The sequence below is a fragment of the Glandiceps talaboti genome, chromosome 11 (assembly GCF_964340395.1).
Source record: "Glandiceps talaboti chromosome 11, keGlaTala1.1, whole genome shotgun sequence".
NCBI lineage: Eukaryota > Metazoa > Hemichordata > Enteropneusta > Spengelidae > Glandiceps > Glandiceps talaboti.
In genome coordinates, this window is record NC_135559.1 from 3,820,379 (window position 1) to 3,846,269 (window position 25,891).

At 33.1% G+C, this 25,891-nt stretch overlaps 1 protein-coding gene across 1 annotated transcript in view; it reads right to left on the reverse strand.

Moving 5' to 3' along the window:
• The window catches only part of LOC144442277 (uncharacterized), a 113,496-nt gene that overhangs the window by 49,850 nt on the left and 37,755 nt on the right, over positions 1–25,891 (reverse strand). Inside the window, exon 2 of the mRNA XM_078131579.1 lies at positions 9,737–9,829. Coding sequence (XP_077987705.1) covers positions 9,737–9,829 — 93 coding nt within the window. The remainder of the gene's footprint in view (positions 1–9,736; positions 9,830–25,891) is intronic.

Sequence of the window (25,891 nt, forward strand, 5' to 3'; positions counted from 1 at the left end):
AAATTTATTTTATAAAGCTAGGATCAACAATTGTTAAAGTGGTACACCAGACCCTTAGATCCATTTATTTAGCTAGAGTTACATGATTTGTAACTTATACATGTAAAGCAAACTTGTTCAGTAATTCTCCACTTATTAGCTCCACACAGTTAAATCTTTTGATTACCAATATCTATGTGTTTAAAGTTACCTTGTTAAGGTCTGTTAGTTTTAAAGCAGGAGACACACTGACAGTTCCAAGAAAACATTAACTGGTAATTCCTTTATGAATTATTCAAGTCTCGTTTTTTGATGCAATAATGAAAATTGACTTTTAATAATGGATTGATATTCTGGATATTTGTCATGGGCATAACAGGTTTTTGTGGTATTTGTTTGTGTATGTATAAAAAGGGAAATTCACAAAAGTCACGATGAACATGTTATTGGACAATTATTTTCACATTATCTACTGACAAAGTGCTTAACAAAGCATAAAGATATATACTGCTTAGATGATTTGTGAGAGTAAAATAAAATATTTTGCTGCCCTCATGATGCTAGATGTGAACATGGGGAAATTTAGTCACAGTGTTCAGATATTTATAGATTTATTGAGTTCATCAATGTCAGTTTTCTTTTCTTTAGTTTAATAATATATGTTTGTTCTTGCTTTTTTATGTTCAAAAATATATATATAAACATAGGTACATACAGACGAACTTGACAATTAGCACAAGCTAATTTGATGGTAAAAGCCACTGAGTCTGGCATCTCAAAATGATTGAAATCCATGGCGACAAGATGTAGCTTTGAACTATGCAAAGTCAAGATTAAGTATTAATCACCAACTCGAGACAATAACTGGAAACCCCATGTGTTATTTGACAGAAGGATACTTGAACAGGATTATTTGACATGCAACACAGCTGTACAAAACAGGTTGAACCTGCATATGTGACCATATATAACCTCTTTGAATGGAAGGACAGGAAATAGCTCACTGGAAAGGAAGTATCTTGATGGCAGTCTTCATGTACAGCCATACCTTATGATTTACTTATTAACCCATTTTATGAAGAGGAAAGTTCCAGAATGACCTCACAGCTGAGGTTGAGGAATCAAAATATGTTCTCTTTACTGAAATCCTAGGCTTTTCCTCAACCCCCATCTCCCACCCCCATCCCCACCCTCAAATTTATATAGAAATGAAATCCAATATGTCATCAACAAAGGTTCATCCTATCAACAAAGGAAACAAACTTTTACAAACTTTGTACACAGTCAAAGACAGTCCTTACACAACTTTTAAGTTTCACATTTATCTAGACTACCAGCAATATTATACAGGGCAACATGAAAAGAACTGAACCTAACATCCTGATTGAAAAGTTTTGTCTATGAGTTATTATAATCCCCCACTGGAGTTAATACCTAATACTCTCTGGAAGGCTTATTTAATACAGTATGTAATATCGTTACACAGCTTATCATTTCATTCTACATAGATAAGATACAAATATAAAGCATTAATTAACTAGATGTAAGATATTAAATGACTAATACCTTACAGCACATATCTAAAATCCCCTTTCAAAAGGCTTTAACAGTTGCAGCTTCCAGCTACACTTTCTTAGACTTGATTTTAACTATCTAGAACTTACTTATTTCTTCTAAAAGTGTGACTGGTGACATAGATTACTGTATACATGTAACTGAATACTATTATTAGATTACTTCTGTATTAAATTAGTTTCTTAAACTGCCATTATTAATACATGTATGAGATATGAATCAATTTATTTCATACAAACCATCTAATTACAACTGCAGACATCAGACCATGGACGAAAGTAACCTGTTACAAATCGGGAAAGTAAACAAATGAATTGGATTAATAACACATGACACAGCATGTTGGAACAGCAGAGACTTGTATTACACACCAATATGGCTTGATAAGAACAGTTGTATAGCCTCTTAACATACATGTTCATGAAATGCCAGGACAACTGGAATTTGTTTGCGGTGAACTATTTTGTAAAGTGGCCATAAAATGGTTCTTATCAAATGATGGAATGTTATACAAGTCTGTGTACTTCCAACATGCTGTGCCACATGTTATTAATCCAATTCAGTTGTTTACTCTACCTGTTTGTAACAAGTTCCATTTGTCCACAGTCTGATGTCGACAGTTGTAGTATGTATTATATGTTCCAAAGATTTCATAATATTCTCATCTAAAATATTACTTCTTGAACGGTATTAGTATGTACATGTAATACATCATGTAAACATATTCATTTCTTTGAATTGCCTCATAGCTTAGTTGATGATTTATTAAATTAGACTACTCAGATTTTAAAGTCTTTCTTGTGTTGGATTTAACTGACTGGTTCAGCTGGTAGTTATAAATTTACAACTGGTAATCATTGAATTGTAGAAACACTATAAAGGAATTCATCCCTGGATAGGTAATAATTTGAATGGAGGATTTCGCTGATTGATCAAGTTGATAGAATATATGTCCATGACCAGAGTGTCCTCTAATGACAGCCAAAATGTGTTGTTGTGAGTCAAAATGAGAAAAACTGGGATTACTTGTGAGTCATCACATAATAAGAGATGGGGGAATTAACACCAAATTCTGGTGCATCACTGGAAATTGTGTGTCAGTGGCATGTCGGAATGGCTTACTGGGCACACTGTCCATGAAACCATGCAGAATTTTAATAGTGTACCTTTCTTTGCTTTAATTATAAATGTGCTTATGGAATTAAGATATTGGAAGGTAAAAACAATAGATGTAGTGTACCATTTTTGAAATGTTGAGGAGACCTTTAATAAAAATCACAAGTTGAACTTTTCACATAGTTAAAATGAACGAATGGAAAGTTGATTATATGGAAATTTGATAAATTTGTCATACTTGATGGTTTAGATTAATTTAACGTAATGGTAGCGTAGGTGGTGAAAATATAGATAACAACTAAAACTATAACATTGGACCATTTGAAACAGAATATTAAATTATTGATGAAAGTCACCTAAATTATCAGCTGAAGATTGGTATATCTGAATTCAATATCTTAACATTCCCTTTTTGAACGTTTATATCAAAGTACAGTCTGAGCTGTAAAAGATTAAATTCTTATCTTAAAGAATTGCTTTCAACATTGCGCTATCGATAAGCAGTCCATGTTTCTTAACAAATTTATTAGGAATGCATTATATCAACAAGAACATAACCAGATAATTGATCAAACTTATCTAACCCATCAACTATAGACTGATATATCTGAATTCAATGATTTCTATTTTAAAAGGTCGCATGCTGTAGCTTTAGATGTTAAATATATTTTTACGACCTACTCTACCACTGCGGTATGTAAGAATAAGATAGAAATAAAACTGATTGATTCATCTAGACCATCAAGTATGACAAGTTTACCTGATTCAAGAGATTCAACATTCTGTTCCAAAAGATTACTACACTGTTTTAAGTTAATTGGATTGATAAAAGTGAGACAGTATCAAATTATTAAATAACATTAGTTTTACCACATTCATTACATTCAGAAGTCTACTTTTAAATGGTATAATATGTGCCCACAGTTCTAGTTGCCATTTACATTTTACCACCTACTCTATTCCTTTATCTGATTCCGTACATTCAACATTCTGTTTCAAAAGTTTATTACACTTTTATTTCATCAGGACTGATGTAAAGTATTAAAGTCAGTATCAGACCACTTCATCAAAAAACTTTGAAATTTATCTCAGGGATGTTAAAGCAGGGTATTATTCTAGTTTAAGCTTGTTTGTTAGCTTTAGGTTTATATAGCATGATCATCCTATGAAGTCTGGTATGAAATCGCTGCCTTAACATTCTCACCACAGGATACCCCAGTTGGAAATATTCAGGGGTTACGAAGGAAGGGCAATTATACATTGCATGCCTCCAACCTAACTATAAGCTGCATATTAATACCCTACCATTAAATGCTAAAGAACCTTACTATTATAGCCTAGCAGAAGGTCTGATTTTCATGAAACTTAAAAAGAAATCTGCAAGAGTTGTCATGCAACCTTTTTTTGCCTGATGTAGCTCGATTCATTCTGCTGGACTCTGAAAGGAAAAGTTTCCTATAAAATAGTCTTTCAGTTCGTGCCTGTGAAAAGAATAATCTGGTCAATTAATTATCTCCACATCTGTGGAAAATTTTCTATGATAAGACTTCCTGAAGAACTGTAATTTATTCAAGATGTAGAGTGTTATTACGTCTGTCATATACAATGGCTCATTCAGGCACGCTACTCTAGCAATCTCTTGAACGAGATCTTCTTTATAAGATGACTGGCTGCATGATCGCATTCTTCAAAACTTCTTAAAGTATGCTCTACATCTAGCCTTTAGTGAAGGACTTGACCTTTTGTAAATTCTACTTTCTAAGGAAAGAAATAACAAACTACCACTCAAGCACATGTTTACCTGATTGTGATTTTTTTTTTACTTGAAGATTTTACACTCGACGTTCCACTGTCATAAAGAAATTTAATGCATTCAGAATAGCTCTAGATAATTTAGATGCTTATTACATAAATTGTGAGCACATATGTAGCCACTGACATGTGACAAAACAGTCAACTGTAACAGAAGACAGAAGTCAATGTATGTTGACAGAGAGTATATGATATAGCTACATTGTGTATATTCTTTGTTAACCCCAAAAGGGGGTGCTATTACAATGGGCTCCATCCATCCATCCATCCATCCATAGTCTACGTCATTTCTAAGACATGCAATATCCGCTTTCTTTCAAACCTGGCACAAAGGTGGCATATCATGTGGGAAATATGCACGTCAATTTATTTTTTGATATATGCAAATTTGACTGCATGGTTGCCATATTTGTAGTTAAAAGTCATTATTTACTGCATTACTCAAAAATTGTACTATATAGAGATTCCATTAAAGTGTCTACTCTATATTATCAGATGTGAGCTATCTTTGGAGACCTCAACCTTTCACCTTGACTGTCAGAGACAATTCCTGCTTATCACAGACACATTGTAGTGTTTACATATAGTCAATTTCTTTTAAATCATGTTTACAAGTAATATTGAAGAAAGGAACTTAACATAGGTGTTGTTTTTGGTGCTCATGTAGTTTTTACTGAACAGCCATATTTCTAGTAAACAATCACTATATGTAATACTGCATAACTGAACAACTTCAATCATAGACTCTATTCATAGACCATCAAAATTAAGCTATTACTTACATATAGACACTTTGTAGCAATTATGTGTGGCTAATGTCTTTTAGATCATGTCTATAGATAATGCAGAGCCAGATAAACATACACATGCATTATTTTGGTGCTCATATCAGTTTTTATTCAATGGCAGCCATATTTCTAGTGAACAATCGCTACATGTAATACTGCATAACTGAACAACTTCAATCATATACTCTATTCATAGATCATCAAAATTAAGCTATTACTTACGTATTGCAGACACTTTGTAGCAATTATGTGTCGCTAATGTCTTTTAGATCATGTCTATAGATAATGCAGAGCCAGATAAACATACACATGCATTATTTTGGTGCTCATATCAGTTTTTATTCAATGGCAGCCATATTTGTAGTGAACAATCATGATTTACCAATTAACACAAAAACATTTATAAATGGAGACTACATTAACGTGTCTACCCCTATGTTGTCAGGTTTAAAGTTTCTTTTTAGACACTGACCTTTGACCTAGACCTGGATCTTCAGGTTGAATTACTGAAATTTATCAATTCCCTGCATTATCACAGACACCTTTGAGGTATTTATTTGTTTCCACGAATTTCTTTTAAATCAAGTCTCCATTCAGTCACATTTGAAGGGGTATATGTCTTCTATGAAGACTTGTTTTCATCTTTCAACAACTTGAAGAAAAGAAACATAACCTAAACTGAAACCTTATTAGTCAATTTGTTACAACTGATATGACAAAACAGTCTACTGAAACATGAGACAGTTAGTCAAGTACATTGGCATCCACTATATTGTGTATGCACGAGATGTAGTTTCATAGTTATTGCACATTGACGATGAGATGGATGTGAATACCATCTTCACTTCTGACATTATCTTGGCAGCCTCTCTTACTGCTGCATGTCTCTTATCACGTCTACTTTTAGGGCCATTTGTAAGTTAATGTCTGTTAATCTGTCAATGCTTTGTCAGTTGATCCCAATCGGAATGATGAATAAACCATTTTTTGATTGCTTTCTCACATCTGAAAGTGAAATTAACAAAAGTGTCATATATACTTTTAATCTTATAATATTAAGTAGACTGCTATGCTGTAATATTTATACTCATTAATAACAATTACAGCAAATGGCAATTTGTGAAAACCTGAACTTTACAAAGAAGCCTATAAGGTCACACATACATGTAATAGCTCCTGTCTATAAATATATAGGCCCTCTAATGTGTTTTGAACCATTTTCTGTACGAGGTATTATTCCCAGGAGTCTTTGCTGTTAAGTTTTACCATAAAAGGGAACCATGTTGGTTTTAGTATTCAATGTGTTCTGCACTCATTTTCCTGACATTTCAAAGATCAAGAACTTCGTATCTTTGAGTTATTTACCTTGTCAAACTGCTAATTTTAGCATCCTTTGTTTGCAAGTTTATGTTTATCTCTCTGTTCATATATAATTATTCATCAACTATCACACATGATCAGTGACATTGGTTCCCATGACAACATGTACACATGATCACAAATTGAGTTCATGAAGACCACAATAATAACAATATACAAAAACACAGTATACGAATAACTGTTACAGCAATCATGTATGGCAATCTAGAATAATATTCAGTACTTCACAAACCTTTCACATATTATAGAACATTGACTACATTAATAACACTTAAAAGGGCAGAATTGTCAAAAGTGAAATGCCTACAATTAATTTATCAAAACACTAATGGAATGTTAAACAATTTTGATTAAAGTTAATGTGCCCCAATCAGTAAAGCCAATTTGCCTGAATATCGATATTATTCAAGTAACTCAAAATGTTGTCAATTTTGTCCACCATTTCAAAATTGGAAATCAACAATCTTTTGAGCTTTATTTCTCATTGTGTTTTAACAGTGTATTCAGTGACCATTTTAACTCGAAAATGTTTATGGTACAGGCAGGGATATGACTCATGAATTTTCCTGCAAATGGGTTTAAGTTATAATATTAAACCCAAGTAACAACAAAATTTTGAAGTTTACTGGTTATCTGATATACATGTACATGTTTTAAGGATAAACTTGTTTTTGTTTACTGGCAAACATGATGTGTTACATCCCAATCACCAAGAGTGATTTTACCCACAATGTTAAATTAGACTCTGATAATGTCAAAGTCTAGTTGGGGTAACAGAAATCAGAAATCGTGTAAATTTCTGCTCAGAAACAACATTTCGTTTGACTATCCTCGATTAGATATAAGATATAGTTACTGGCTAAATTTTCTTAGTACGCGTGCGAGCGTGTATGTATGTGTGTGTGTGTGTGCAAGTGCGTGTGTGTATGTGTGTGCATGTGTGTGTGTTGCTCTGCTTTAAGACTTTTATTTCTGACATACACACTACATTTAGCCATAAATATTTATTTGTAATTTATTGTCAAATACATATTAGACTGTTTGCAGTCAAAAGCTCTGGTTATCAAAAGTATGTTGTATATATTGGTTAAAGGTTTTGTACAAATATTAGACAATTTTCTTTTATAAAAATCATAAAAAAAGCACAAATTGCTATTAAGATTTTTAAATAGCTCTTTGTGATTTCTTGTTTATACACTGAACAAAGTTTAGCTTTCCCACTTTGTGCTCAAAGCACTTTACAATTAATACCCCTGGCATGGATCCATATCGGCACAACAGTCCTTTTTACTTCCTCAACTCCCTGGGGAGCATACAATCCATTGCAGCCTATATTGCAAGTGCATAGGATTAAAGCATTCACATTGCAACCTCTATCCTACCAGGTCCCCAATTATACAGCTGGGTTGCCTGAGGCACCGTCATGGTTCAAATCTTGCCCAAGGACTTTATATCCACTCAGAAACAAATGGCAGTGATGGGGCTCGAATCTGCAACCTGCAGATTTCCGGCCAGCCACTCTAACCATTCGTCCATCATGATTCCACTGATGCCCTCTAAAGGTATAGTTGTGTAATTAATAAAGTTCAGTTATCATGACTGCAAGTCCACTATACAGTAATACTAACAACTGATGTTTTGTATAATGAAAGTCTAATAGTGTTACTGGCGGCAACAGCAAGCACAGCCAGGTCATATACCATGAGTTTGAAGTGATAACAACAAATTTACATTCAGGTTATGTTGCACAAAGTATCCACCACCCGTAATAATGTTTTGATAAGATCGTCAATGCTTCAGGTACATGCTATATCATTGGGCGGTACAACCTTTATGTAAAGAAAAAGATCCCATTTCATTCTCATCTCTCATGTCTCAAAAATAGACTTCATTTGTTGGTAAAATCTCCACGTACAATGCAACCTAAGGCCAAGCCAAAGAAACTTTCTGTTTCTCATCTTAAGGGTGAGTGGAAATGTCGAAAATGGAGAACCATTTTTGCTGTTTAATAAGTAAATAAATCTCCTTATACCATGCATGAGCCATTTAGAACAAAATATATGGAATATTTACTCTGGTCGTTCTACGTCACGACGTGCATCTATGTCACGACAACACGTGTCTACATCACTGGTTCTGCTGTGTTCAAAATATGAGTCAAAACGTTCAAAATTGTCATTACTTTCCCTGACTTTTCTTTGATATTACTGGCACTGGTATAATTATGTTATTCTTCAATATTTTCTTCATTCAGCCAGAAAATACTCAAGACCTAAGGGTTTTCACTACAAGTCTCTAGGCCCCTTAGGTCACCTTGACTCGTAGAAAGAAAATATTTTGGCCAAATTTATTAAATCAGTTTTATCAAAGATAAGTGTGAGGGGTGATATAGATATTTATTTGCTTGTTAATGTTATACTATATTTGAACAAAGTGTGCTGATAGGGCAATTTATTGACAGAACAAGCATGAGATTAAAACATTAAATTGAGATCTGACTGCAAGGATATATGATAGCAAATATCACACTACTAGCACATAACAGTATAACAAGGTTTGAAATGTCACAATTGCTTCCAATTTACCATTCCAAAGTAATTACAATACACTATCTAATTAATTCTTGGAACCATGAACAATTATTTCCAACAGTATCACGTATTATAAGTATATTCATCATGTCGATAAAACACAGTATAAATAGTAATGCCTTAAAAGCCAGTAAACGGATAGTTTTGACAAAGCCCGTCAACCTGTACAGGTGAAACTCATTACAACCTAGATTGTGATACTAGAACTATTTATTACTATAGTATCACATATTTTTTCCACAACCAAACCTTGTCTCGGTGTCACTGCTGGTTTTTCCCGGACATTCTTGCCTGGATTTTACCTGTTTGTTGTTACCCGGATAGTTGCCATGTGTTGGTATGTGCTTTATCCATGATTTAATTTCTGTTTTTCCTGGAATCAAATTCTTCTTTTTCCTGGATTGCAGTCATAGGGAGAAACATATAACCATGCACTGTATCATTATTCTACTATAACATGAATACCAGTATATACAATACAGTATTAAGACATACCTTTCCGTATCCCCATTCCACAGACACAATAGCTCCAGTTAGGTTGTTCCTCCATGGAATAGCGCCATCAGGAAGAATCCTGTCACACAGTGGCTGGGAACAAAAAGAAGAGAACAAAATATTTAATTTCTTTGGCAGATACAAATACTAGTATCTGAAGATATATATATAAAATATCATTCCTTTATGGGTAAAAATTATAGTTTTCTGCAATGTATTTATTTTAATAAACCAAAGCATTTCCTAGTCTAATTGTGAGTTACTGATACACGTTTTGATTTTTTTAATTTATCATTTGAACAAAAAAATGCAATAAAACAAAGCAAAGCAAAGTACAAGAGAATATAATTAATACAGAAAGGTAAAATATAACTAAAGCAAGGCAATGCAGAGCAAAACAAAACAAAACAGCAATGCAGAGCAAAACAAAACAAAGCAATGCCAAGCAAAACAAAACAAAACAAAACAAAGCAGAGCAAAACAAAACAAAGCTATGGAGAGCAAAACAAAACAGCAATGCAGAGCAAAACTAAACAAAGCAAAACAAAACAAAACAAAGCAATGCAAAGCAAAACAACACAAAGCTATGCAGAACAAAACAAAACAAAGAGATGCAGAACAAAACAAAACAAAACAAAACAAAACAAAACAAAAAGCAATGCAAAGCAAAACAACACAAAGCAATACAGAGCAGAGCAGAGCAAAACAAAAAACAAAACAAAGCAATGCAAAGCAAAACAACACAAAGCAATGCAGAACAAAACAAAACAAAGCAAAACAAAACAAAGCAATGCAGAGCAAAACAAATTACATGGCAAAGAAAAGCAAAGTAAAGCAAAGGAAAACTTGTGATTTCTTGTTTGATATTTGAGTGTAAGTTGTTTGAACATTGACATTTTCAGAACGAATGCCTATAAAATGTGCGCTTCCTTATCAGTGAATTATCACGTACAGACTTTAGTAGCCTTTTCAAATGTATTGAATACATTTATAGTCTGTCATAATCTATAAAGATATGATCAATGCTCCCATCTTATATTATAGATTATCATTTCCTGGATCTTACTTTGTTTGAGTCCTACACTGTCTTATTCAATACAACTCAATGCAGTGAAGTAGCATCGCAACAAAAATCAATTACATAAAGTGCAAATACTATCAAAAGCACTTCAAGCTATTTCTCAGATGGGGTCACACATTTGATACCTTTAAGTGGTAAGAAAGAGCCACTGTCATCTAGTAGAAACAAGAGTAAAGTACTGGATATGATATTTGGAACTGGTGGAGTGATATCTGTTTGATCAATACACTTATTGATTGTTACATTAAACTTTGAACAGTAATATGCAGGAAATTATAACTGAATTGAGAGCTGAACGATTCGATATTTGAGATAAAGGGTAGATAAATTTTAGTTTCAGGGTCGGCCGTGAAAAGCTAGGTGGGGTTGGGTAACCGGAACCAAACAATCATTTCTTTTAGGTCTAAGTAGAGCCGCCAATACACTGAATCAAGACATTGATACTGGAGATGATATTGATACTGGAGATGATATTGTCTTATAAGACATTGATACTGGAGATGATATTGTCTTATAAGTTATAAGACATTGATACTGGAGATGATATTGTCTTATAAGACATTGATACTGGAGATGATATTGTCTTATAAGACATTGATACCAGAGATGATATTGTCTTATAAGACATTGATACTGGAGATGATATTGATACTGGAGATGATATTGTCTTATAAGACATTGATACTGGAGATGATATTTTCTTATAAGACATTGATACCGGAGATGATATTGTCTTATAAGACATTGATACTGGAGATGATATTGTCTTATAAGACATCGATACTGGAGATGATATTGTCTTATCCTTAGGGTACCATATTAGAATCCCATAACATACTAATACTGAAATTAAAAAGTTTAAACTGATGTCTCCTTTTTACACTTAAAAGCTATTTTCACCTTTGACTGTCCTTTGGCATAACCAATGATTATCTTTCAATTTTAGAACATTTCATCAGTAATTTTATGACCTGATACAAAGGCTATCCGTAGGGTAAATGAAACACTAAATTTCTTCATAAGACTTAAAAGCAATTTTCACCTTTGACTATCCTTTAGCATAAATGCTTATTATTTTCCAATTTCAGAAGACTTCATCTCAATTTTACTTAAAGGCAACATTACATAAAGGTTAAACAAAGATTCAACAGAAAAGTAAAATTACATAACCTTAATTTTGAGAAAATAACTTTTAAATGTAACATCCCAGTTTTAATCTAAATATGAATCTGAAAACATGTTACAATAATGATGTGACAGTTAGAGAGGCCGGCTTGTAATCACCACATTGTCAATTAAAGCCTTTCAAATTTACCAAACTATTCATTTGATTCTGAAGCCTGTTGATAACTTTTTGAACCAAATTTTATTCCTTGGTCATCAGTAATATTAGTGGGTACCTGATAGGATGTGATTACTGTGTGAAGGTTTATTCCTGTACAATGAACACATTGTGACTATAAGCACGCAAAGGCTCCAGAAATCACTATATCAATTGCAGTGTGATCAATGCCGTCTGATACCAATCTTATTTTATATCTGGCCACCATTTTCTAACTTCCTACTAATAATCTCTATCCTATCCATGTGAATAACCTGAGAAGTACCCATCAGATAAAAAAAATGGAAAACAGCATTCAAAGGAACAAAAAAAGTTAAGCAGTTCACCTGATGAGGCATTGTAATTTTAATGTTGTCATGACAGGCAAATTATCATTTCATCTTGATTCAAAAGATATTCTCAGGAATCTTTCTTTAATATAGTTCAGAGGTTTAACCTCGGAATTTGTAGAGGCAGAGCACCATGCATGCAGACTTTGGGCACTAGTTTATTATATTCTAACCATCTCAGCTACTCAAAGTAAAACATCCGTGCCATGGCAACATGTCAGGTAATGGTTGGTTCTCCATCAATCTTTTTAGTCCCTTCCTTCCGAGGAGATTCACACTTGAATAAACACCAATAATTGCAAGTGAAATCTCTACCATTAACTTGGAAAATTTCAGTAAAGAAATGAATCTAGTGTGAAAACACACATAGCATGTGCCTATCTAATTGTAAAAGACTTTCATAAACCAGGTATTCAAAATGACATAGTCAGCAGCTGATTGAAACGGCAGTCCATTTTAGGATAACACAAAGCACACCGCCACTATCTGTTATATGTCTTCTCTGTGTCATCATCACCAGGAGCACTGAAGATTAAACACTTTTTCGGAATCTTGCCTAACAATATGATGGATATAATCTGCTGATATAACGTCAGCTTCTCAGGTTCTTTAACATTGTTTGCATTATTAATATATCATGACTAATTCTCTTGGCAAATTTTCTTCCAACCTTTACTAATGTTGAAATCATGTTCACTAGTAGTTCCCATGTCATTTTACCTGTGGTCCCAAACAGAATTACCATAGACACTATGGGGATCGAAACACTACCATTTTTACCCCTTTCTCCCTTTCTGTTACCGGGGTTCCCCAACCTTTAATAGCAAAAACACTGAGCTTCACAATTCTTGCAGTTAAATAGTGTTGTTGTTACATGTAAAAGATTTGAAACTAACACAGGATTTGATAACAGACATAGAAATCTGATAAGCATTACACTACAAGATTTCTTTACCTTGCGCCACCATTTTTAGCTGAGAATGATGGGAAAAATATCTAGGCCAATCAGATAGATTTTACGTATGTGACTATATCTTTAAAAATCATTTACTATCAAGTATACATTAGAAATAATATGTGAAATGAGATATTAAACACTTAATGAATTCCTTCTTTCTTCTTAAAAGTGCTATGAACAGAAGATTATTTGTACAGCTTATGTTTGACTGAATACGATATTTCTAGATATCCTGATCGTCTCCTTTGATGTTCAATGCAAATAATATCCACATGACAAGCGATGATAAGATCTGGTTACTCAAGCTATATAACAAGTTTGCAGTTTCCCTAATAACACAGAGTGTGACTCAGAAATAAGTTTGAAACGTTTGCATGTTGACATAGAATGCACCTCAGAAATAAACTCTTTACACTTTTGCAATTACCCTCTTTGTTCAACAAAACTCCAACCTACGTTCAGTTAAAACCAGGAAGAAAAATTAGGAGTCACCATGCAAATTTATCAAATATAGATCACATGATATTAAACTTAAGCCATTTTAGAATCCAATATGGCCACCAAATACTGTGTTAAGTCTATGGGAAAATAGAATCCAATATGGCCACCAAATACTGTGTTAAGTCTATGGGAAAATAGAATCCAATATGGCCAGCAAATACTGTGTTAAGTCTATGGGAAAATATAATCCAATATGGCCACCAAATACTGTGTTAAGTCTATGGGAAAATAAAATCCAATATGGCCACCAAATATTGTGCTCACTCTATGGGAAAATTAAAAGATTGTCAATTTCCTTGAAAACAAGAAATTGATCACCAAAAATTTCTTTCAGGAACAAAAAAGCTTTATTATGGCAAAGTTTTACAAACTATAATTTATAGGAACATAATTGATCCTTGAGGCATATTCTACCTCCAAGTTATGTGAATTTTCAAACTTCTTTATTTTCATTACTGCAGCCTATAGCTTTATTACACATTATATTGATAGTATTATTTTATATTTATGACTAACATTTATATAGAGCTTATTTGATATTTTTGATGGCTATATGCATATAATAACTTTTTATTTATTTAATTCACCTTCGAGGGTATTGCATAACTTATGACATATTTATGACTAACATTTATATAGAGCTTATTTGATATTTGTGATGGCTATATGCATATAATAACTTTTTATTTATTTAATTCACCTTCGAGGGTATCGCATTTACAACAAAGTCCATTAATTATGTACATTGTAACAATCAAAATACTACCAGAGGGTAATAAAAAATATGTCTTTTCCTAATCGCTTGTAAATGATAGATTATCAATACAAGTTATGCAAATAAATAATTTCAAACCCTGTCAAAGTGAAATCAACTGTATTTCATAACCATCGATGTAGAAAATTGATAAGTTAGAAAGATGAAAAAAAAATTGGATTGCTTCAATTATTGGCAACTTGATATGTACTTTTAATGAAGTTTTATAGCAGCAAAAACAATGGTAACAAAACTATTTTCACTATAAAAAGTATTTTGTCAACATCTTTGGGTATGATTTTGTGTGGACAAAAGTTACTTGCGATGCAAAACCAAAAACTGAAAATGCTATATGGTGTTTGAATATATATGAGACACAGTGCTGTTCCAACTGGTGTAAATATCGGTATTAAAAATAAATGATGTATGTAAATAACATAGTCTTGTAGTTTCAAGGTGACAATATGGATGACAATAAAAAGTGAGTTTTTATTTTCGATTATCAATTGTAAAACAACTATACTTTGTTTTTCTACTTGAAAAAAAACAAAGTGAAACAACAGAGACGAAGACATGTTTGTAACTCATTAATTGCTAAAATCTGTAATAAGTTTGCTATGGTTGTTACAAATTTTCTAGATTTTTTCTTACAATTATTGAGTTACAATGCAGACTTGATCTATGGTTTTTTAAAATTATTTTTTTCTGGTGGAAAAACATAGTAAAGTTTTCTGTAACAAAAACAAAACAAAACAAGCTACCCTGGACCATCCATATGAAAACTTTAACTCTTATTCATCCATAAGTAAGAGACTATACTTCTCAACTATTAAATTTGATTTGCAATCTGTTATAAACTGTAGTTGGTCCAACACATCCCAAGACCATGGCAGCAAACACTTTGATACTTCAATTTACATAATAACAGTTTTGACGTGTCAACCCAATCCTCATCCAACAATTTGGTGACAGTTATTACATCAAGATTTGGATGATTCAAGTTATATAAAACAATTTGGTGCTTCAATCAAAGACAGGTGCTTCAATAAAATGCATTAAATTGGTGCAAATTATATCAAACAGTTTAATCAAATACTACACTATAATTTAAATCAAGCACATAAAAGAAATGGTACAATTTGCATTAAACGCTTTGGTACAATGTCTATCAAATAGTTCTGTGATATTATTTTGCATGACATGAAACTTTTATTAGTTCATCTGAGTTACCACAATATAACACAGACATTATTATCACTGTCTTGGTTTTCAATGAATTAGTCTTGATCCTCTATACCTTCTCTCCTTACATGTAAAGAACTCATTTAAATTTCTTATTTGTATATACGCGTACTCAATTCAAAGTTCTCCCCACTGACTCAGTCCAGCAATCTACACAGAATGTAATCTCTACAACGCTGATAATGATTGTACGTGGGGTCATATGTAATTTCACAAATGCATGCATCCTGGAGACACTATTCTGTATAGAGATGGACGGAAATATGACATTTAACATAGAAAGTGCCTTATAAATAAAAGTCTTTATTTAACATTGTTATTACTTTGTGCAAGTAAACTTCACTCCATTCTCATTCAAATCAAGAACAATCACCAAACAAATCTTTTAAATAGAAGACAAGATAACATCAAAATTAGTTCATTTTAAAATCCAAAATGTCTGCCGAATACTGTGTTTCACTCTATCGGAAAAGAAACCATCGTGAATTTCCTTAAAAACAAGATGGTGACTCCGAGGTGTAATGTTACATTGAGAGAAAGTTAAATATACTTGTCTGAACATATGCTAACTTTTCAGGAAGCCTGAGTTAAAAATTTACTAGGTACGTCGCACTCTGGCAGATTTTAACAAAACCATCACAAATCCCTATTACTTCTAATTGTAATTTAAGTACAAATCACTAGCGTAAACTTTTAATCATAATTTAAGTCACATATATAAGCTGTATGTTCCAGCTAACAAATCAACCAATTACACTAATTGCTACTGCTTAAATACATGTTAAGGCACACTGTACATTGTACAATATACAATTAACTAAGGGTTACATAAAGTAAACTTTTATAGCTGAAGTAATTACGGTCCTATTTAAAGCATGATGGTGTTTTCAAATTACACTTTTGCTGCATCATTGCACCTACTGTCTACACAGAGATGACAAAAACACACATGAAAATGCAATGATTTGGAACTGTTGCTGAAAAGTAGATCATTTATGAAATGACCCATTTTCATTCGAAAGCGGAGTCCATGTAAATGGAAAGATTATAAAATGTTGTCACCATGATTCAACCTATTATGTTACACATGAAAAATGTTTATATTTTTGGTTTTAGTTGTTTGGTTTATCTGGTTTCTCCTATCTATGGTTTTTAATAAAAGAAAGTCAAAAGTTATATGTCCAAATAGCCATTTAGTTATAGTTATAATGTAGAAAGCCTCTTGAACACTTGTCTCCCAAGAAGTCCAGTGAGGGCCATCCCTCATGGGTTCAGTGTTATTGCAGGAGGAAACCGGAGTATCTGGAGAAAGCCTGCATTATGCTGTTCGGTAGAGTCAAACTAAACGGCACTCTTCTTACCCACAGCATGGTAAATTTAATTAAACCCTGAATGGGTTTGAACCTCAACCATAATGGTAAGAGGCAAGTGGTTTAACCACTCGCCCACCAACAACCCTTGTAATGAACCCTGTCCGCAGTGGTAAGAGGCAAGTGGTTTAACCACTCTGCCACGACAACCCTTAATGGGTTTGAACCCCGACCACAGTAGTAAGAGGCAAGTGGTTTAACCACTCGCCCACCAACAACCGTTGTAATGAACCCTGTCTGCAATGGTAAGAGGCAAGTGGTTTAACCACTCACCCACCAACAACCCTTGTAATGAACCCTGTCCGCAGTGGTAAGAGGCAAGTAGTTTAACCACTTGGCAACTGACAACCCTGATCAATGCACACTGTTGGAATTACAATTCCAAGTACCTACCATCTATAACATTATACATTGGACTCGAGGGTCAAAATAGAACGAGAAGGTTGTCTTATTCTCATGTTCATCTATAGTAATGCATATAGCATGTCTGGAGTTATAGTTCTGACCAAGAAATCTAATAATTTACAAAGGTAACAAGCAGTTCAAGTTTTTTTAGCATTACATTGCTTGACTGTAACTTTGTAAATTATTGGATCTACCAAGCTGATGAACATGTTTGATCAAGAAATATCTAATAATTGTTATTTCTATGATGTATCTAGGTGATAATATTCTGTTAGGTATATAGAAGGACTGTACAATATCCACCAGGCCAAACCCTATAATTCCTATACAAAACAGAGAAAGTTTAGAATCTTGACGCCACCTGGGAAACAATACTCAGTATATAAAATTCATGTCATAGCCGGAATACCAAGTTGTGACTCTGTCTAAGCAATACCACGTACAAGACAATGAAATATATTATAACCTGAGTGCAATGACAATTAATTTATGACTGTGTTGGCCAGGCAACACCATGGGATATGAAATCATAGCCAGAGAATTACCTATGGGAGGCAAACATATACTGCTTGCCTGCAGTAGTGGAAAAGTTGTAGACACATAGTCCCTAAAAATGAGTAAAACTCAAATCACTGAAGTTTCAAATAATTCGTTCTTTACTTACTCCTTTGAAGGTAAAACATGACCATGATCACTTGTACCCAATGATAAGCTTTCAAAGAAAATCATATACTTGGAGTAAGTTTGAATATTATATTTTACCTACTAATAGTAATATTATTAGGTACATATTTTACTTACAAATGGATATAGTACACATTTCCACTCACAGAAGATGTGCAAAGGTAATCTACCAAAGAAAACTCAGATTTTGCAGACATCAGATGACGTACCAATATTGCTACAATATTTTATTCATTGAAATACATAAGGCTTTCCAAGATACAAATGCCCTAAGAGCCACAATTTTGACAACTATAAAACTGTGTCTGCAAGGACTGGAATGTACTCATGCATGATTATAATATCTTTGTGGATATATATAGACCTGTAATTTGTTGTATATGGTTTTAAGTAATACATTAATTGCTTACTACGTACAGTTTTGAAATGAGAACCTTTGTTTCCTTTTAGAGAAAGGTAAAATGTTAATATCTCTACTGGAAATGTATTTTGAAGTACTCTAACAGCAACAATTTTAAGAATTAGTCTGACTTGCCGTGTCTTCAAATACATTTCTCTAATTACTCTCCAGAATAAAAACATATAATTACGTCCTTTCATCCATCTAACACGAATGACCTCACAAAACATTTTTCAAAACCTAACAATGAAGTGGACAACGTTCAATGTATAATGTATATAATGAAAGTAGAACGTGATTCATCGTGTTATTTTCTAAGAGAGAATTGCCCCATATGATGGCAAATACAAACATTAAGTGTAATATATTCCCATTTCTTGGCAAATGAGAACCGTTAAGAAGAAGGAGAGACGAGAGACAAAGCACTTACTGTGTTCCAATTAAATCAATACATGTAGCAAGACTTGGAAGTAGCTACTGAGTAATGGATTAGAACACCAAAATCCAAACTTTTTTTTAAAATAATGAATAATTTTTAGTCAAAATGTGATTATAACCAAAAATAAATGCAACTTTGAACCTTAAAACACCTTTAATATTTCACTTGTTATCCACTCACTTAGTAATAATGTACTCTCCACATCTCTTGTATCATTTTCCCCAAAGTTTGCAATTCATCACAAAAACTGGTTTATGTTGTCAATCAAATGATCATACTATTTTTCACTAAATGTATATTTTCCATTTATTTATTTATTTATTTATTTATTTATTTATTTATTTATTTATTTATTTATTTATTTATTTATTTATTCATTTATTCAGTTGTTTGTTTTAGCAAACAGTCAGAGTGGCAAGATCCTATTTTCCCAAAAATGTGCAATTATTCACAAATACTGCTTCATTTTGCCTAATACACAATGATCATGTTATTTTTACTGATTAATACCCTTCCAGTACAAGATTACTATTTTGCATGATAATAGCTGCTGTCTTCAGTATTTAAAGTGTAACAGAATGTGATTTCTTTGATAGAACTGGAGACCCACCAATGAAGAGGAACTTTAATCTCTTCAAAATATTTATAATAAACTTTTCTTTTTTTTACTTTAGCCAAAGTAAAGGATTTGATACAACTGTCTAGACAGGATCGTCAACTCAGATTCTGTGGCTCACGACCCATCTTACTTTAATATCTTGTTTTTCAAATCTTCTGCATCAACAAAATCTATTTATCTGATGAGAACAAGATCTTTCTTTTTCCACATGCAATTGTTAAATGTAACTCCAGGCTAAAATATTGTGATTCTCAAAAGCTGTGTATAGTCAGTCCTGAGGCTAGAATTAAAAGCTCTGAACAGCTATGCAACACTGGAAAGACAGCTATAGTTAATAGCATTTGGTAAACTTAAAATAAGAAGGTTCACTGAGCAGGATATATCTCTCAACAGAGAACAGTCACAACTCCATGCATACATAAATTCATTCAAGCATCAGTTAATAAGAGTAAAAAGGATACAAAAATTATGTGATGTTGCTTTGACATTTCATTGCAATTCATACTTTCCATTGAAGAGAAATAAGAACTTCATTTCATCCATGCATGAAGCACATGTGATAAAAGGAGTTTTAGTAGTCAAAGAACTTTTGAGAATCAAGGAAGATTTTTTACAATCAAAAGAACTTTTGGCAAATGTTAAATGAGAAGGTTCAATGGTCACAATATAAAATCCCTCAGCTCAGTTGAAGACTGTCATAATCCATAGTGCTATCCACCAATCAGTTAACCAGAAAAAGAAGAATTTACACAATATATAGCTTACCCCTGACATTTGATTGCAAATAAGGAGTGTTTTTAATCAGACAAGCACCAAGGACATCACTTGATTGAGTATTCCAAGGTTAAAGTGAACAGGCGCCATACAATCACCTGCATCCCAACTACACATGCTTACACTTTCACCCCATGCATCACTTATGGCAGAACTCTTATGACATAGAGCTTCAATATTGATATTATACACATCATGTACATTGTAATTCTTGACTTTAACACAGATAACATAACCCAGTGCTGTTTCTTCAGCTGCAAATTGTCACAACTCCATACTAAGTTACTTACGGCACAATTCATATAACATGGAGCTTTGAAATTTGACTATATAATCAAGTACTTCGTGACTTAAACACAAATAACATGTTTATTTTTCAACCTTTATACCAATATTGTTTGATTGTTTTCAAACGCTATTTAGAAAGGTCTGAGAGAGAATGGCTCACTTTACGCACACTGCATAATTTCCATATGCTGAGATTACAAACACAATACCCGAGTATTACCGTTTGTGTACATGACAAGACTGTGTGATAATTTCATCAAAACCATTACTCATCAATTAATGTATTCAAAGGTACTTGAACTATCTGTCAGATATTGACATTTATTTTTGTTTTTTAAAGTGAAGACCTATGCATGATTACTATTGTATAAGACCCTAACTAAATTTGTAAAGGGGAAAATAAACTTTTGAATATATTTCATGACGACATACTTGGGGAAAGACTTGTCTGATTTCAATGAAATTAAACATGTTTTTAAAAATTCTACCAAATACCTTTATAAAATGATAATACAACATAAGCGGATATTTATACTATAAAGAAAATCAAGGATTTTTTTTTTTTTTAAATCAAGTAAATTGGTTAACATTTTAGTTTTACTTTGTCGGCCATTTTGGATTTGATGTACATACCATAATTTTCTTGTTCAAAATATAACCCTTTTTCAATTTTCTCTTTTCGGGAATGTATAAAATATTGATGTGAAACCTAAAATGAGATGAACTCTAATATCAATTTTCTATATAAAAGAAAGCTGTACTGTCCTTCCATTACCCTTAAACTGTGTAAACATCAATCTCTGACTTAGTTGTTTTTTGTACAGTAAGTCTTCAATATATCTTCTTGATCCCTATTAAGGGTCGTCATCGAAATCAAAAGCATCGTAATTACGCGTCGCTACGAGTAAAGACTAGTAACTACTAGTAGCTACGATGTACTACGAGAAACGGGAGATAATGAGGTGTTCAGGTTCATGAATAACTGACAATAGATAATAAGTTTACATTTCTTTGTTTCCCTTAACGATGTCGTCTTTACGCGTAGATACACGTAATTTTTTATCGCCAACACACAATAGATAGTGATGTTTCCAATGATGACATCGTCTTCTATCGTAGTTGATCGTAGTTTGTCATAATTTTCGATCGTCAAAGAAAACCACGTACTCAGCCAGTAATGTGCTGATGAAACTAGTACTGCACATGTTTTTATGAGTGCAAGTTCATGGGCGATATTCATTAAAAAAAAATCAATAAGATATGCACGAAATCAAAGTTTCAATATTCAGTACAAACTAACAGTACAACTTACAAGCTCACGCTTGGCGGCCATGGTAGGGCCAAGAAATGCTGTTGAATTTCCGGGTTGCGGAAGTGCAGTTTTGACTTTTATATCATCGAATAACGGGATTTGTTTTATATATTCTAAAACAACAACTATTTTTTTTATGTTTCTCAGTACAGTAACATTCCTAAATGATGGGGTTGAGTTGAGAAATCGCAATGTTCGGCAACACGTGGCGTGATGCATGATGTCGGTAGATATATAAACATAGAGACGCAAGTGATGAACGTATTCAGTTATTCGTAGCCCGAAATTTCGTTATATAAATGACGTTTTTCCTCAAAATTTTGAAGAAACAAAACGTTTTTAGGTGACTTCTAAATCAATCAAATCAAACGATATATTAATGCGAGACAAGCTTTAGTTTTTAATTTGTTTTTGTGGACAATGTTCGATTTCGACTGACGAATCCTGCGACTAGAATCTAACACGATCAATGCACCGTTCAGCAGCCAGACGAAAATGGTCGACATGTTTGTTGACCAGCCGAGAAGTGCATAAGGAACTTGTGAGGCAGTCCGAATAAATAGATGTAAAATCCGACGTTTCGAATAAAAATTCTTCTTCAAGGTATTTTTAGGCAAGACATATTAGGTAAACATCTGAATATATCTGAAACACTTAGTTGACTTACTAGCCGACTGTACGAATGCCATAGAACTTAGAAGGCATCGAATGAATAACATTGAAAAAAGTAAGCGTGAAACTGATTTGCGCACAGGAAAGAAAATCTTTTTGTTTCGTTATTTTTTTCACGATGAAGACTACGCGTAAATGGTCGTAGTTTGGGCTCATGAATAACGGACAATAGGTGTTTACTTTTTATTGTCTACAACCTAAAGTACATGAATATGCGTTGAGACTTATGAATATTCACCGTAGTACATCGTAACTACTAGTAGTTACTAGTCTTTACTCGTAGCGACGCGTAATTACGATGCTTTTGATTTCGATGTCGTCCCTAACATGGAAACATCCACTAATCAATAAATTGCATAATGTTTCCTTATTCCTAAAAATAGACTTACTAACATTACAGAAAATCTCTAACTTTGTGGTCATTGTATTTTAAATCTGTAACAAATCTCCCTGCTTCCTATCATAACATGGAAATATTCCCAACACACTATGATTTGAAACATTTTCTAGTATGGACAATATTTTTTGTTGATTAAAATCCGTTGAATTCATAAATTGTGTTTTATGCATTTCATCAATCAAATCAAATCCAGACAAAGCAGTTAAGAATTTCTATGGTGTACACCAGACTGCCTAACATATGTGATTCAATGATCTCTAACCCTAACCTTACAGTAAATGCAATGACCATGCAAGCCAAAATACATCATCTTCAATGAACAAACCAATCCAAACAATCCTCATTCATTGACAATCTGCTCATGATTGTAATCCCTATTTGTCATCTAAAGATGTGAAACCCTGACGTACTGCATGGACCAACAAGTCAAGTGTGATAAAACTATTTGCATCTCTTACAATGTTAATGATAAAAGCAGGGGTGAACAAATCATTTTGTTAACTGGTGGTCCCCGGACCAGTGCCTTAAAAAATCCAGTGGTCCTGCAGAAAGAATTAGTGGTCCCAGGTCCCCCTAATGTGAAACATTAAATCTTGCCTATGAATCTATATATTCAGATGACTTTTTAACATAGTTATTAACAGTAAAGTACTGGTCCGACAGACCAGACAAGGTAAAATTTGTGTGGTCCGCCCAAAAAAATTGCGAGTCCCGGACCCAGGACCAGTGGATTTGTTCACCCCTGAAAAGGTTCAATAAAACTGATAAAAACTGATAAAACACTGAGCTTTCCTTCGCCTGATATGACGACTCAGTGTTCTAGAAGACTGCATTATCGCATATTTTGTAAATCTTGGCGACAGACACTACCTAAGTGATAAGCCAGTGATAAGGAAGTGCTGGAAACACTATATGGCTGAATTATGCATTCATCACGTCATATCACAAATATTTGAAAGGTCATAAAATTAATCTGAGATAAAAACAACCTGAGCCAACAGTGCATTGACAGTAAAAGTGACATTATAATGAAACATACATCATGTAACTAAGCCACTATGTATAAAAATACAAATCTTATATTAAGAAGATTTGAGTAAAGTGTAATGTTAAAGCTACCCAATGGTTTGTGCTTGTCTGTGTCTATACATTACATTGTATAATGTACTCAGTCTGGTATCAACTGAATATGGCCCATGTTTCTCCATGGAATATTTTCACAAAAGGCTTCAAATTCAATGATCAATGGTAAGTGACCTTCTATACTTGTTAGTTACAGACCAGGAAGGGAGAATCTCAAGATTTAAGTCATGTGGCTGTTATGATATCATTTCTGCATAAAATTATTAATATGTAACTTTGGAGTATGCTATTCATTGTATTATTATGATGTTCAAATATTACAAGAGGGTCTGTACTAATGGTACCCTGGTGACAAAAATGTTTTGCTTATCAATTTTGAGTGAAATTACTTGTACCATGGGATCTAAAATTTACATGTGTCTGAAATGGAAACACTATAATATCCTCAAATACTAAATTCCATTAAAGTACTCTAATGGTAATATTTACATTTCAACTTTAAATTTATTTTTTCTACAATATAGGTTGAGCAGTCAGTTAATAAATTAATAAAGTATGTATGTACATGTTGGTGATAATGTCCTTTTATAATAATCGCACTTCAACATTCTCAATGACTTAGAAATGAAAATAAAATTTTCAACTATATGGTTTATTTTAGTTAAAAAATTTCAGCAATACATGATAATTTTTCTCAGATATACACTTGTGGGGGTTGCCATTGTGCATCATACAATCAGTGATGCGATTATTTTCAATCATGCCATAGAGGGCGTTATTCTTTTTACTTTGCCAGATTGAAGCAATATATGGGATAATGAGATTTGAAGGCAGATCTAATTTTTTTTTAATTGGTCAGAAAATGAAATCCAGTCTTAAATGGCTGCATGTATGATATGAAAATAAAATTTCGCTTCCAATTTTAGGGTTTTTAATGTTGTCATATTCATTAAATCTAACGTGGAAAATTTCTCAAAATGGCCAAAACTGAACACTAAGTGTTAGTACTTCACTTAACTACAGACCCTTACATCTATCCCTATAAAGCCAAGTCCTAATAACATTTCCTGCATATATGCTGTAAACATACTTACTAATTTATGAGAGATAAGTGTAAGTGAGCCAAAATACAACTTTACAGGTTTCCGTCTCAATTAAGAAACTCAGCAAGGAAAAGCTTTTGCACAACTCAATTTGACCTAATGGTTGCGGGTCGGTAATTTCGTTGACCATTACTTTGATGTCAGCTTGATTCAATTTTCATTTTAAGTATCCACCCACAGTTTCTTCACTTTAGTTTCTTTCTATTATTCATGTCTCTGTCCTATCCTGTCCAGACTCCATGTACCCCAAATCATATCAAGCAGTGGAAAACTAACCGCCATTTATGCTCCAATATCCTGGCAACTTTTATAGACAAAGAAACCAAAGTTGTATCAATTATTATTGATTGTAGAAAGCACCTGCACCTTCAGTGAGCCTTTCATGTTCACCCTACACCA